The 14,826-nt window shown below is 45.1% G+C and overlaps 1 protein-coding gene across 4 annotated transcripts in view; it reads right to left on the reverse strand.

Annotated features, from left to right (window-relative positions):
- CDK5RAP2 (CDK5 regulatory subunit associated protein 2) overlaps positions 1–13,635 on the reverse strand; it is a 209,894-nt gene extending 196,259 nt beyond the window's left edge. For all 4 annotated transcript variants that reach the window (XM_054236374.2, XM_009002215.5, XM_009002222.5 and 1 more), the window contains exons 1-2: positions 13,395–13,635; positions 3,316–3,383 (exon numbers count right to left, since the gene is read on the reverse strand). In XM_054236374.2, the coding sequence (XP_054092349.1) occupies positions 3,316–3,383; positions 13,395–13,453 (127 nt within the window). In that variant the 5' untranslated portion in view covers positions 13,454–13,635. The remainder of the gene's footprint in view (positions 1–3,315; positions 3,384–13,394) is intronic.
- Positions 13,636–14,826: the final 1,191 nt, after the last annotated feature.

The following is a 14,826-nucleotide window of genomic DNA, read 5'->3' on the forward strand; positions in this document are numbered from 1 at the left end:
TACTTCCTTATTTCAAGAAATTACTGAACAGAATATCATCTTCTCATGTCAGTAATTAAAACAAAGCATGTCTACCTGATTTGACAGCAGGGGTTGGCAAACTTTTTCTTAAAACGCCAGACAATACTTTAGGCTTTGTGGGCCATAGGCAAAGCCTAAAATCTGTTACAACTACTCAAATCTTCTGTTGTCACAGAAAAGCAGCCACAAAGTGGTTGTGTTCCAATAAAAGTTTATTTTCAAAAGCAAGCAGTGGACCAGAAATTGCTGACCCTTTTTAGACTGTGCCAATACCCAAATCTCTGCACAGCTTCTTTAACTCAACAAACAGGTACTGCACACCTACTTGGTGCTAAGCCCCATCCTGTGTGCTGAGGAAACAATGGTGGAGATGACACTAATCCTGGATCCAAGAGGTTCCGAATCAAGTGGGCAAGTCGGAAATCTAAACGAACTGTTATCAGGCTGAGGAAAGCCTGTGGCACTCTGCAGGTGTTCAGTAAATGTGTGATGGGTAAATAAGTTCATTCTTCCATATTATATGCACCGAGAGCCCACTTTCTGCTCGGTCCCTTTCTAAATGTGAAAACATCAGGACATAAAACAAACAAATGGAGCTGATAGTCTAGAGGGAGGAAAAACAATAAACAAACAAACAAAAAAAACCACTGAATAATATGTAAAAACATGATAAATGCTATGGGGAAAAATAAAGTAGATAAGGATAGGAAATAGGAGGGATGGGGTGAGGATTGCCATTTTAAGTAGGGTGGTTAAGGAAGGTCTCACCGAGGTGACATCTGGGCAGACCTGAAGAGAAAGGACCAGTTACCTGGGGGAGAATTCTTCAGGGAGAAGCCTGAACTGGAAGCATGGTCCCCAGTGGGTGTGGGGAACAGTCAAGAGGCCAATAGGCTGGAGCTCAACAACCGAAGGGGGACAGCAAAAGAGGAGGTAAGAGAGGTAAATGGGGACAGACTGCATATGGTTTCTAGGCCCTTCTAAGGACTAAGGAGCCACGGAAGGTTTGGAGCTAAGGAATAACATAATTCGACTTAGGCTTCTACAGGCTCCCTCTGGCTGCCTTTCTGAGAACAGACTGTAAGGGGCTTAGCAGAGAAACAGGGAAACCAGTTAGAACATTGGGATAATCTAGTCCACAGACCATGGTGGCCTGGAGCAGGAGGGTAGTATAGGCGGGTGAGAACTAGTCTAATTCTGATACTTTAAAAGTAGCCAATAGGAATAAATGAAATGAAATGAGATGAAGTGAAATACACAATGTTCAGAGAGGAAAGTACACCTTAGCCTGGGGAGAGCCAAAAAACAGTGGTGAGCTTTGAGCTGAGTCTTAAAGAGGCAGCAAGCAGGCACCAGGCAGATGAGAGAGACAAAAAGAAGGAGAGGCAGCCCAGGCAGAAGCACAGAGGTGGGAGTGGGCATGTGTTCAGAAACCACTTAGCAGAAAAGAGGCTAAGCAGTGGGCAGGGCAGACATGAAGGGCACACTCATTTGTTTTCCTGTTCCTCAAACAGGCCATGCCCTCACCTGTGTCTGGGATGCTCATTCCCTCCTTCTTCCCTACCTACATCCTACTTGTTCAGGTCTCTGCTCCAATATCAATTGCTTGGGAAACTCTAGCCTGCTCCACCTCCACACTAGAGGAAACCTCCCTTTAATGCCCTCTTACAGCACTTTATACTTCTTTGCTCCTGACACTGATCACACAATATCTCATAAGTTTGTCTTCTCTGCTTAACAGTAACCACGTCTGAGATTGAATTCCGGCACTGAGCCCAGAGCCCGACATGAAGCAGATATACACTATCGGTTGAATTAAGAAATAGGCTGGCCGACGGGTGCAGTGGCTCATGCCTGTAATCCCAGCACTTTGGGAGGCTGAGGCGGGCAGATCACCTCAGGTCAGGAGTTCTAGACCAGCCTGGCCAACATGACGAAACCTCTCTCTACTAAAAATACAAAAATTAGCCAGTCGTGGTGGCATGTGACTGTAATCCCAGCTACTAGGGAGTCTGAGGCAGGAGAATTGCTTGAACCCAGGAGGTGGAGATTGCAGTGAGCCAAGATCACACCATGGCATTCCAGCCTGGGCAACAGAGAGAGACTCCATCTCAAAAAAAACAGTAGGCCTGTAAGTCTTCTGCTTCTAACTGCCTGTGGGCAGGAAGAGTCTAAATCAGACTTGTTCGATTTTGCATTTAAAGTAAAAGTTGCCAGTGAGTGCAGTGGCTCATGCCTGTAATCCCGGCACTTTGGGAAGCTGAGGCAGGTGGATCACTTGAGTCCAGGAATTCAAGATCAGCCTGGGCAACATGGCAAAACTGTCCTACAAAAAATACAAAAATGAGCCAGGTGTCATGGCACACACCTGTAGTCCCAGCTACTAAGGAGACTGAGATGAGAGAGTCCAAGAGGTCACGGGTGCTGCGTGTGATCGCACCTCTGCACTCGCAGCCTGGGTGACAGGGCAAGACCCTGTCTCAAAAAAATCAAAAGTAAAAATAAAGTAAAAGTTAACAGGTTCCTGAGCAAACATGAGGGTGCCCTGTAAGTTAAGGGATTTTCCAGAAATAAACCTTGGGACTCTTTTCCTGTCTGCTCCAAAATCTCCTTTCTTTGCACATATCTCAGCACTGTGGAGAAGAGGGGAAAAAAAAACACAAGTCAAAATATCTCAGAGATATTTTGCAAAAACTAGCACTACCCACAGAGACACTTAAGCATTCACTTTTTTCAGAAATAAAAATTATAAAGAATGCTTAGCTGGACCCAAACTGCAAAGTCTCCTTAGAATCCAACTTAAGCACAATACACTATTTATCTACCCAGTGCTGTCTCCTGTGGTCTAACCAGCTATTTGTCTCCAAAGGGCAGGCCCATGTAGGAATGCTGGGCCTCAGCCGGCAAAAAGGATCCAGCAGCCTGCCAGGAAGGCCTTGGCACGCTAGAGCCCAGATGGCAGCTCTCCTGGGCCTCCAGCCACTGGCCTAGCCACAAATTCAATGTCCAGCCTCCTTGCAGTTGTTCAGTTCAGCAAATGCTCACTGAATCCCTATAGGCTTAGGAGCAACAATGAAACGCATGAAGTATGGCCAAAAGGACAATTCCTCTAGTCCAGAGTTTATGAAAGGCAGTGGAGAGCAAATCAATACACACAAAAAATACTGAGCACCTACTGTGTGCCAGTCCAGGGAAGCCTCTGGGCTCCAGAGATATGAAAGCTCAAGATGCCCACAGTCTAATGTCTACTTTCCTTGCTCTTTCTCAAGAGAATGCCTGGTTTTGTGTACTTACCACTATTTCCCAAGCCAGCTTTGGGGGTGATGCCATCCAGGTCATCTGGTACGTTAGGAACAAGGCCACTAGGAGAGAATACATAGGATAAGAGATGAGCTAATGTTTGAACAATACAAACTGTTAAGACTGCCTGGACTGCACTTGACAATTATGCCATAGCCAGGAGGGACAGACACACAGCTGAACTACCTGTGAGGCATGAAGCACAGAGATTAAGAACTCAGGCTTTGGGGCTGAGTTCTGGCTTTAGAACTGAGTTCCAGCTCCAACACTTGGTAGCTGAGTGACCTTCGGTAATATCATTCATTCATTCAGCCATACATCAAATGTTCTGTGTGCCAAATATGTGCTAGTGGCAGAGGCACTGTGCCAAGTACAAGCTGGTTATGTTTCTGTTATGTTTCTAAGTCTCACTTTCTTAATCTGGTAATGGGGATACCATGCCCTCCCTATAAAAATTAAATTACTTCATGTATATAAACAAAAAGCACATAGTGAATGTTCAATAAACGGCAACTATTGTGGTTGCTACTATCATCATTATGACTACTAATATAGCCCTGGTTGAATTATATAAATATGTCCGTGAGGATCTAGAGACATTAACAGAAAACTAACCCATATTAGGAGGTGTGGTGTGACACGAAAGACACTACCCTGAATTCTGTTCTCAGCTCTGCCATGTATCTCCCTGAGCCTCACTTTCTTCAGCTGTAAAAGGAAAACAGCAGCTACCTCACAGAGTAATTGGCAATTAAACATAGCAAGGTACCCATATATTGTGGGTACTCCAATCATGTCACCCTGAAACCTACAGCACTTTACAATTTTTTTTTTTTTGAGTTGGAGTCTCGCTCTATCGCCCAGTCTGGAATGTAGTGGCACAATCTTTGGCTCACTGAAACCTTCACCACCTGGGTTCAAGCAATTCTCCTGCCTCAGCCTCCCAAGTAGCTGGGATTACAGGCGCCCACCACTATGCCCAGCTAATTTTTGTATTTTTAGTAGGGACGGGTTTTCACCATATTAGCCAGGCTAGTCTCTTGGCCAGGCTGGTCTCGAACTCCTGACCTCATAATCTACCTGCCTCAGCCTCCCAAATTTATATATGATTATATATGATCCCAAATGCTGGGATTACAGGTGTTAGCCACTACGCCCGGCTAGTACTTTGCAATTTATAAAAGATTTGCCATCATTAGAATTGCCAAATTCCCTGAGGGTACACACATTTTTCAAAGGAAGCCTCCAAGGCCCAGACAATTTCACTGTCCTAGCCAGGATCACATGGCAGTTCAGTGGAGAGCCAGGTCCAGAAGCCAGGCCTTTAACGTCCAACCTCCACAAACAATTCCCTATCCCACGCTATAAACTAGGAGTTGATGGAAGCTCAGCTTGACTTCTTGGCAGTTTGCTCTTTCCATGACCCTAAATCCAAATTCATTCGGCTCCTGGGACAATTTTGCCTGACCACCAAACTTTGGAGTTGGAATGGACCTTCAAGATCAAAAACAGCAAAAAAACTGAAAATATCATAAAATTCCAACATCAAGAAAACGATCACAAAAAATGTGTCTGGGCTGGCTACAGTGGCTCATGCCTATAATTCCAGTACTTTGGGAGGCCAAGGTGGCGGATCACTTGAGATCAGGAGTTCAAGACCAACCTGGCCAACATAGTAAAACCCCGTCTCTACTAAAAATAAAAAAATTAGCCAGTTATCATGTGAGGTGCATGTAATCCCAGCTACTAGGGAGGCTGAGGCAGGAGAATTGCTTGAACCTGGGGGGCCGAGATGGATCGCACCACTGCACTCCAGCCTGGGTGACAGAGTGAGACTCTGTCTCAAAAAATAAAAAATAAAAAGTGTCCCCTTTACAAAGGTAAATGAAAAAATGTAAACAGATGAAAACAAATACTATACAGTACGTAAACACTGAAGCCACCTCAAGTCCGTTTTGGAAATAGGTGGGTTACAGATACACAAGACAAAGAAAATACACTGAAATATTTAAAACCATCATTTGTGGGGAAATGAGAGGTTTTCTTTCTTTTAATATTCCATAATTCTCAATTTCCTCCAATAAACATCACTAGAGGGACAAAGTCAATTTTCTAAACTGAATTTTAAAAACTAAAATCAAGTTGAACCATCACCTTTTGCAGATGGTGGTTCAGAAGCCCAAGGTCACACACACCAGGTTATTGGCCAAGCTCGGCCTAACGTCTCGTTCTACATTCTCAATCTGCACTTCTCTCCACCACAGCCATTACATTAACTCCCACTGGCTGAAACTGCCCATGAATAACTCAAGCCAACATTAATCACAGCTGAAAAGTACCTAGCAAGCAAAGCGAAAGATTTTGGTCTTAGACAAGCGTCCTACAGGCAAACACTGAAGTTTGAAAAATGATACTTGACATCCTCTTAGACAAAACCACTATGTAATGCAGAAATTCTTGCCTGGATCCTGCCAAATTTCCACTTGGGCTTTACCTACCCACTTTTAAAATGCTATGACTCTCTATCATCTGCACCCTCCAGTCAGGTCCAACCACACCTCCAGCCCCAAGCAGCTCCCTCTTCCCATTCTGATCATTCACTTGTAGCCTTATAATTAAGGTTGGGGCCTCTGGGAGACTCACTAGAAATAAAAACAATGTAAGCAAAAGAAGAGGGCTCAGATATGATCTTATCAGTGCACAGATGAGAAGACCGAAACCCAGAAATGGGTTAGGAACTTATTTGCTCAAAATCACAAAAGTCAGTGGCAAAGCCAAGCCCAAAATCCAGGATCCCAGTGCCTTTTCCACTTGCTAACCTGTGTCTGGACCGCCCAAAGCTCCTATATAAATGTGACACACAGTGGAGTACCAGTTTCCTAACGTGCAAAATAAAGCACAATCTAAGAAACCTGCCCTGTATGGGGCACCCATGCTGCACAAGCACCACGCTCAGCACAGGACAGGCAGCCCTCCCTTTCATCCTCACCACAGGATTAAAGTCCATTTTCTAAACTGAATTTTAAAACTAAAATCAGGTTTAATCCTCACCACAGTCCTTGTGCAGTAGGTGGTGCTTTTTAATGTTGCCATTTTTTTTTTTTTTTGAGACAGAGTTTCCCTCTGTCACCCAGGCTGGAGTACAGTGGCACCATCTTGGCTCACTGCAACCTCTGCCTCCCAGGTTCAAGCTATTCTCCTGACTCAGTCTCCTTAGTAGCTGGGATTACAGGTGCGCATCACCACACCTGGCTAATTTTTTGTATTTTTAGTAGAGACAGGGTTTTACCATGTTGGTCAGGCTGGTCTCTCTTTTTTTTTTTTTAAAGAGGAAACAAAGACCCAAAAGTTAATAAGCTGGAAACTCCAAGCTAGTCTAAGTTTGACCGCCTGCTCTGAACCTACACCACCCTGGTACCCCTGAAGCCTTCCCGGAGATGGGGGTAGGGGAGGTGGTGGTGGTAGTAAGGACCAAATGGACTGAGGCATAAGGTTTCCATCACTCAGCACAGGGCACAGCCATCACAAAGACTGTTTCATTTCGTTTTATTTTGCTTTGTTTTTTTGGAGACTCTGACTCTATCGCCAAGGAAGGAGTGCAGTGGCATGATCCCAGCTCACTGCAACCTCCACCTTCCGCGTTCAAGCCTCAGCCTCCCAAGTAGCTAGGATAACAGGCATGGACCACCATGCCCGGCTAATATTTTGTATTTTTAGTAGAGATGGAGTTTTGCCGTGTTGGCCAGGCTGGTCCTGAACTCCTGAGCTCAGGTGACCTGCCCACCTCAGCCTCCCAAAGTGCTAGGATTACAGGCGGGAGCCACTGCGCCTGGCTGCAGGAACTGTTTATGGACAATTTTTGAGTGACTGAATGGACCTTCACGTGAGCTTCATCCTCCATTTTGCTCTACTGCTGCTACTCAAAAGGAGTGACCTCCTTCTATTCCTATATATGCCAGTAACAATTGTCCATTCAAACCATAAGACCCAAGGGGACTGTCACCTTGACAAGTTGCTTCATGAGCCGTGGGTGAGACCAGACATCTCATTCAGACGATTACACCAAAAAGATCACTTTTGTCTTTTAACAACCCCTTTTTCCTTCCATTTTATTTATTCTTAATTACAGAAAAATACATAAATAAAAAAATACAGATAAACCTAAAGTTCTCCTTGGCTACTCCTCACTCCCATCTAGTACCTGCCTAAGAGGTAATCACTGTTATCAAAAAGACCTATAACCTTCCAGATCTTTTTATATGGTCTCTTTTTTTTTAACTCTGCTGCTTAAAAATAAAACACATGCAATCAAACGGTATATATCACGCCACGACATGTTTCTTCTACTTAATATTCCCTCAAGATGTTTTCATGACAGTAGAAATAGAAATGCCTCAAAGTTTTTCACTCCTACAAAGCTTTCTACAGCAGTATTATCCAAACTTTACTGACCATGAGCCACAGAAGAAACATTATTACGCTTCATCCTTGAAATGTTTTCTATTCTGTTCTTCTTTTCTAAATCCTGGTTGCAACCCACCAAATTGAATTGCATGAGCTACCAATGGGCCGCAGTTTGAAACACACCTTTGAAAGAATGTGTATTTACCCAATCCCCTACTGATGATAATTCAATTTGTTTCCAAGTTTTTCTTTTACACACACAGTCATATGAATGTCCTTATAAGGTCCCACTCTGCACAAGTATGAGGATTTCTCTAGAATAGATGACAAGAAGTGGAATTGCTGGGTCAAAATATATTCACATTTTTTAAACAGACAAAGGATTTGAATACACATTTCTCCAAAGAAAGTGTACAAATGGCTAAAAGGCACATGGAAAGATGCTCCACAAATCAGTACTCATTAAAGTATAATTAATACCACAATAAGGGTTGGGCACGGTGGCTCACTCCTATAATCCCAGCACTACGGAAGGCCAAGGCAGGTAGATCACCTGAGGTCAGGAGTTCCAAGACCAGTCCAGCAAACATGGTGAAACCTCGTTACTACTAAAAATATACAAATTAGGCCAGGCACAGGGGCTCATACCTGTAATTCCAGCACTTTGGGAGGCCAAGGCAGGCAGATCACCTGAGGTTGGGAGTTCAAGACCAGCCTGCCCAACATGAAGAAACCTCGACTCTACAAAAAATACAAAATTAGCTGGGTGTGGTGGCATATGCCTGGAATCCCAGCTACTCAGCAGGCTGAGGCAGGAGAATCACTTGACTTGGGAGGCAGAGGTTGTGGTGAGCTGGGATTGCACCAATACCCTCCAGCCTGGGCAACAAGAGTGAAATTATATATATACTTATACATATAAATTAGTCGAGCATGACTGCATGCACCTGTAGTCCCAGCTACTTGGGAGGCTGCGGCACAAAAATCGCTTGAACCCGGGAGGCAGAGGTTTTGGTGAGCCAAAATTGTGCCACCACACTCCAACCTGGGCGATACAGTGAGATTCTGTGTCAAAAACAAACAAAGAAAAAAACACACACACACAATGAGATACGACGTCACATCCCAAGGATGGCTCCAATCAAAAGGACAATAAAAATATCAGTGAGGGCCAGGCACAGTGGCTTATGCCTGTAATCCCAACACTTAGCAAGGCAGAGGCTGGAGGATTACTTGAGCCCAGGAATTTAAGACCAGCCTGGGTAACATAGCAAGACCCTGTCTCTAAAAAAATTAAAAAGAAAGACCTTCAAAAGGAAAGAAATTCTAACACATACTACAACATGGATGAGCCCTGAGGACATAATGCTAAGTTTAATGAACCAGTAACAAAAGGACAAATAGTGATGATTCTACTTACATGCAATACTTAGAGTTGTCAAAATTATAGAGACAGGCTGGGCTTAGTGGCTCATACCTGTAATCCCAGCACTTTGGGAGACCAAGGCAGGCAGATCACTTGAGGCCAGGAGTTCAAGACCAGCCTGGCCAACCTGATGAAAATCTGTCTCTACCAAAAATACAAAAATTAGCCAAGCGTAGTGGGGCGTGCCTATAATCCCAGCTACTAAGTAGCTGAGGCACTAGAATTGCTTGAACCCTGGCGGCGGAGGTTGCAGTGAGCCAAGATCACTTCACTGCACTACAGCATGGGCAACAGAGCGAGATCTTGCCTCAAAAAAAAAAAAATCACAGAGATGGAAAGTAGTATGGTGGTTGTCAGGGGCTGGGAGAAGAGGGGAATAGGCAGTTAATGTTTTAACAGGGGCAGAGTTTCTGTTTTGCAAGATGAAGAGTTACAAAGATAGTTGTGATAGTTGCGCAACAATACAAATACATTTAATACAACTGAACTATATGCTTTAAAATGGTTAAGATGGAATGTACGCAGTACCTAGGTCCTGCAAAGTCAGGGAGATGAGGGAAAGGAGAATATTTGCTAATCTGTTAAGTAGTCACTCTGGGTCAGACACTGAGCTAAACTTTTTAAGATTCATTTTAATCCTTATGCCAACCCTAGACTTTATACTAACCCATTTTACAGATGATAAACACTGAGGCTCACAGAGGATGAGTGACTTGCCCCAGATCAAGGGGTTGTTAAGTAGCAGAACTGGGATTGAAACCCTACTAGGTCTGGAACCCCAAAACCCAAGTGGTTTGGCCAACGAGCACTGAAATGAGATCAGCTACCTGAGAGAATAATAATGGGAGTTATGGTAACAGCAATAAGCAACATTAAAAGTATAAAGCAGCAGACTATGAAGAACAGATTTATAGTTAAAAGATTGTTTCCAACTGTAGTATAAAAAACTGTTAGGGTAAACTACAAAAATTTTTTCCCATTCTGTTGGTTGCCAATTCACTCTAGTGACCGTTTCTTTTGCCACGCAGAAGCTGTGGAGTTTGATTAGGTCCCATTTGTCTATTTTGGCTTTTGTTGCCAATGCTTTTGGTGTTCTGGTCATGAAGTCCTTGCCTACTCCTATGTCCTGAATGGTGTTGCCTAGGTTTTCTTAGAGGGTTTTTATGGTGTTAGGTCTTATGTTTAAGTCTTTAATCCATCTGCAGTTAATTTTAGTGTAAGGTGTCAGGAAGGGGTCCAGTTTCTGCTTTCTGCACATGGCTAGCCAGTTTTCCCAACACCATTTATTAAACAGGGAATCCTTCCCCATTGCTTGTTTTTGTCAGGTTTGTCAAAGATCGGATGGTTGTAGATATGTTGTGTTGCCTCCGAGGCCTCTGTTCTGTTCCATTGGTCTATATCTCTGTTTTGGTACCAGTACCATGCTGTTTTGATTACTGTAGCCAAACAAGCCCATTCAAAAGTGGGCAAAGAATATGAACAGACACTTTACAAAAGAAGACATACATGAGGCCAACAAACATATGAAAAAATGCTCATCATCACTGGTCATTAGAGAAATGCAAATCAAAACTACATTGAAATACCATCGCACGCCAGTTAGAATGGTGATCATTAAAAAATCTGGAGGCAACAGATGCTGGAGAGGATGTCGAGAAATAGGAACACTTTTACACTGCTGGTGGGAGTGTAAATTAGTTCAACCATTGTGGAAGACAGTGTGGCGATTCCTCAAGGACCTAGAAATAGAAATTCCATTTGACCCAGCAATTCCATTGCTGGGTATATATGCAAAGGACTATAAATCGTTCTACTATAAGGACACATGCACACAAACGTTCATTGCAGCATAGTTTACAATAGCAAAGACTTGGAACTAACCCAAATGCCCATCGATGATAGACTGGACAGGGAAAATGTGGCACATATATACGATGGAATATTATGCAGCCATCAAAAACAATGAGTTCGTGTCCTTTGTAGGGATGTGGATGAACCTGGAGGCCATCATTCTCAGTAAACTGACACAAGAACAGAAAATGAAATACCACATGTTCTCACTCATAGGCGGGTGTTGAACAATGAGAACACATGGACACAGGGAGGGGAGCACTACACACTGTGGTCTGTGGGGGGGAAATAGGGGAGGGACAGCAGGGGATGGGGAGTTGGGAAGAGATAGCATGGGGAGAAATGCCAGATACAGGTGAAGGGGAGGAAGGCAGCAAATCACACTGCCATGTATGTACCTATGCAACTATCTTGCATGTTCTTCACATGTACCCTAAAACCTAAAATGCAATTTAAAAAAAAAAAAGGCCGGGCACGGTGGCTCACGCCTATAATCACAGCACTTTGGGAGGCCAAGGTGGGTGGATCACAAGGTCAAGAGATCAAGACCATCCTGGTCAACGAGGTGAAACCCTGCCTCTACTAAAAATACAAAAATTAGCTGGGCATGGTGGCACACGCCTGTAGTCCCAGCTACTCGGGAGGCTGAAGCAGGAGAATTGTTTGAACCCAGAAGGCGGAGGTTGCGGTGAGCCGAGATTGTGCCATTGCACTCCAGCCTGGGTAACAAGAGCGAAACTCCGTCTCAAAAAAATAAAAGAGGAAAGTGGAAAAAAAAGCTATTAGGGGTACAAAGGACAATCCAGGAGAGAAGCCATACTCCCAGTATATTGGGACAGTGGAGGTAAAATGGATATAAAAGGGCATGATGAACTGTCATAGGACTCAATCAGACAGGAACTACAAAGCATCTTAGTCTGTGCCTGATACATGTAGGTTCTCCATAAACAGGAAAACCATTTGTCCAGGTTTACCCAAGATAGGCCCTATTTATGTCTGCTGCCTGGGCATAAATATTATTTTCACTTTTCATTTTTCTTTTTTTTTTTTTAATGACAGAGTCTCACTTTGTCACCCAGGCTACAGTGCAGTGACATGAACACAGCTCACTGCAGCATCAGCCTTCCGAGCTCAAGCAATCCTCCTACCTCAGCCTTCCGAGCAGCTGGGACTACAAATGCATGCCACCATGCCTGGCTAATTTTTGTATTTTTTGTAGAGACAGGGTTTCACCATGTTGCCCAGGTTGATCTCACACACTCCTGAGCTCAAGCAGTCGGCCCACCTCAGCCCCCAAAGTGCTGGATTACAGGGGTGAACCACTGCACCTGGCCCTTTTCACTCTTAAAAGTGTCCCAGTTAGCACAATAAATACCATGGCCACACTTTCAATTAGGGTCTGTAGACTAAAAGGAGCAGCTTGTCCCTGATAGAGCTGGATAAACAGTGCAGATTCTCAGACAGGGATCTCCTTGTCTTCCATCTACTCACTCTCCAACCTGGGAGTCCAAGACAACCACAGGGGCCAGCCCTGGAGCAGTGTAGCACTCTATTAGGCCTTCCTACCAGACCCCAGCTCCACCAGCAATGGGGACTCCCACAGTCTCTTGGGGCAGGACCATGGGAGGCCACTCTTGGCCATGATTCCCTGATTTATATCCGCTTTCTTGATCGTAGTAATAACAATACTAATGGCTACACAGGATCATTTTCTTAAGCACTGATTATGTAGCAGGCACTACACTTGCCAAACTAATTGCTCCACAGACATCAACTCTTTTAATCCTCATCCCAACTCTGTTGGGTGGATTATACCACTAGCCCGTTTTACAGAAGGGAAAGCCGGTTAAGTCACTTCACCAAGGTCACACAGCTGGTCAGTTTACAGGGCTGGATTTGAATCCAGTTTTGTCCAACTCCAGCCAAGGCTCTTAACCATTGCATTCCATTGCTTCCTAGGTGGCCACTATGCAACCCAAAAAGCAAAGTCTGGGCATCCCGACTACACTCTCCATAATGAAAACAAATCTTCAAAACAGAATGAACCATCAGGTGCCCTCAAAGTCCCTGTTCTCCACCTACCCCTACTAATGGGATTCTCCAAGTGACCCCACCCTCGTCCTACTCTTTCAGAAAACCCCTTACCTGTTCTTCACACCTTCTGCAAAGTACCTGGCGCAATGCTACAGGCGGCTGTGGTACGGGTCGGCGATCCCAGCCCCCCAGAGTGTCAGATGGTGGGCCGCCCGGAAACCCTCTCCGAAAGAACACACCCCGCACACTGCCCCTGACCAGACACTCTCAAGAGCAAACCCCAAGGCCACGTTAGAGCAAAACCCCATCAGCTGCAACCCCGGCCCGATTACCGCGACCACCAATGCCCCGGCCGCACCTGCAGCCGCTGAGCGTCCCAGGGAGGGTGACATCCTCTTCCAAAACCGAGTCCATCATGGATACAGAGGTGGTGACGGCATTGGTGTCTGTGGCGGCGGCGCCACTAGTTCCCCCCGCGGTAGCGACCCGCCGGGCTCCCCGGTCCCCGCCCCCTCCACCCCAGCTCTTGTTCTGATTCTGGCGGCGCCGCTGGAATTCAAACCACAGAAGCCGCCATCTTTCCCGGCGCTTCTTTCTACGGAAACTAGGCGGGGTCACCGAGGCGCACGCAGTGAAGCCGACCGGCTGGCGCCAGAAGACGGGCAGGGAAGCGGGGTGGAGGGGAGGGGGAGGGCGCCATCTTAACTAAGGGCAAAGCAACCGTGCTTGTGCCAACAAAACTAAGAGAAAAAAGGGCCGGCTGCCATTCTTTGTGAGGGCACTCAGGGCGAGGCGAGGGTAGGTGCCATCTTTGTTGAGGGCCAAAGCCGGCCCTAGTCCGTTAATTTACGCGGGAGATGGGAATGAATACAGCCCCTCAGGAATCTTCAAAGTTCCTAAGCTAGTGTTTGCTTTTCTGGAATAATGACCCCAGAACTTTGGGATTTGGCCTCAAGATGAAACCCAGATAATTAAGGGCTGACTTGCTTCAGAAAAATCCTACATGCGTAATCTCAAGGCAAACAGTAATTTGCAGACTTAGTTTGAAGCAAATAACTAATTCCCACGAGCCAGTGGTCAACAACACTCCCACTCTAGTTTCTCACCTAATGATCTTTTATTACCGTTAGGACTCAAAGGTACCTGTGGTCACAAAACTGAGGCCCAGTGAGAGGAAGGGACTCTCCCAAAGTGATTAAGTATTGGCAGTAAGTCTTTCAACTGGAGCGGGATCTGCAGCTCCTGCCAACTAGAGGAGGGCTCTCTGCATAAAACCCTGGCTGCTTTTCTCTTTCTCTTTTCTTTTTTTTTTTTTTGAGCTGGATGGAGTACAATGGCGCAATCTCAGCTAGGCTTACTGCAATCTCCACCTCCCAGGTTCAAGCGATTCTCCTGCCTTAGTCTCCTGAGTAGCTGGAACTACAGGCGCGCACCACCATGCTCAACTAATTCTGGTTATTTTTTAGTAGAGACAGGGTTTCACCGTGTTGGCCAGGATAGTCTGGATCACTTGACCTCGTAATCCACTAGCCTCAGCCTCCCAAAATGCCGGAATTACAGGCATGAGCCACCGTGCCCAGTCCCTTGGCTGCCTTTCTTAAAGCACATAGCAATAACCAAACATTTAGATAATCTTGGCAGAGCTTAAGCAGTAAAATCAACCTTCCCCTCCTCAGCTCAGTATTGCTACTTCCTCTGAAGGTTGTGAGAACATAGATGAAAATAACTTGAAACAGTTGGCAAGTGGATAGACGGTGACTCTCCTTAGCAATCTTGAACAATTCCCCTTT

The sequence above is a fragment of the Callithrix jacchus genome, chromosome 1 (assembly GCF_049354715.1).
Source record: "Callithrix jacchus isolate 240 chromosome 1, calJac240_pri, whole genome shotgun sequence".
Lineage (NCBI taxonomy): Eukaryota > Metazoa > Chordata > Mammalia > Primates > Cebidae > Callithrix > Callithrix jacchus.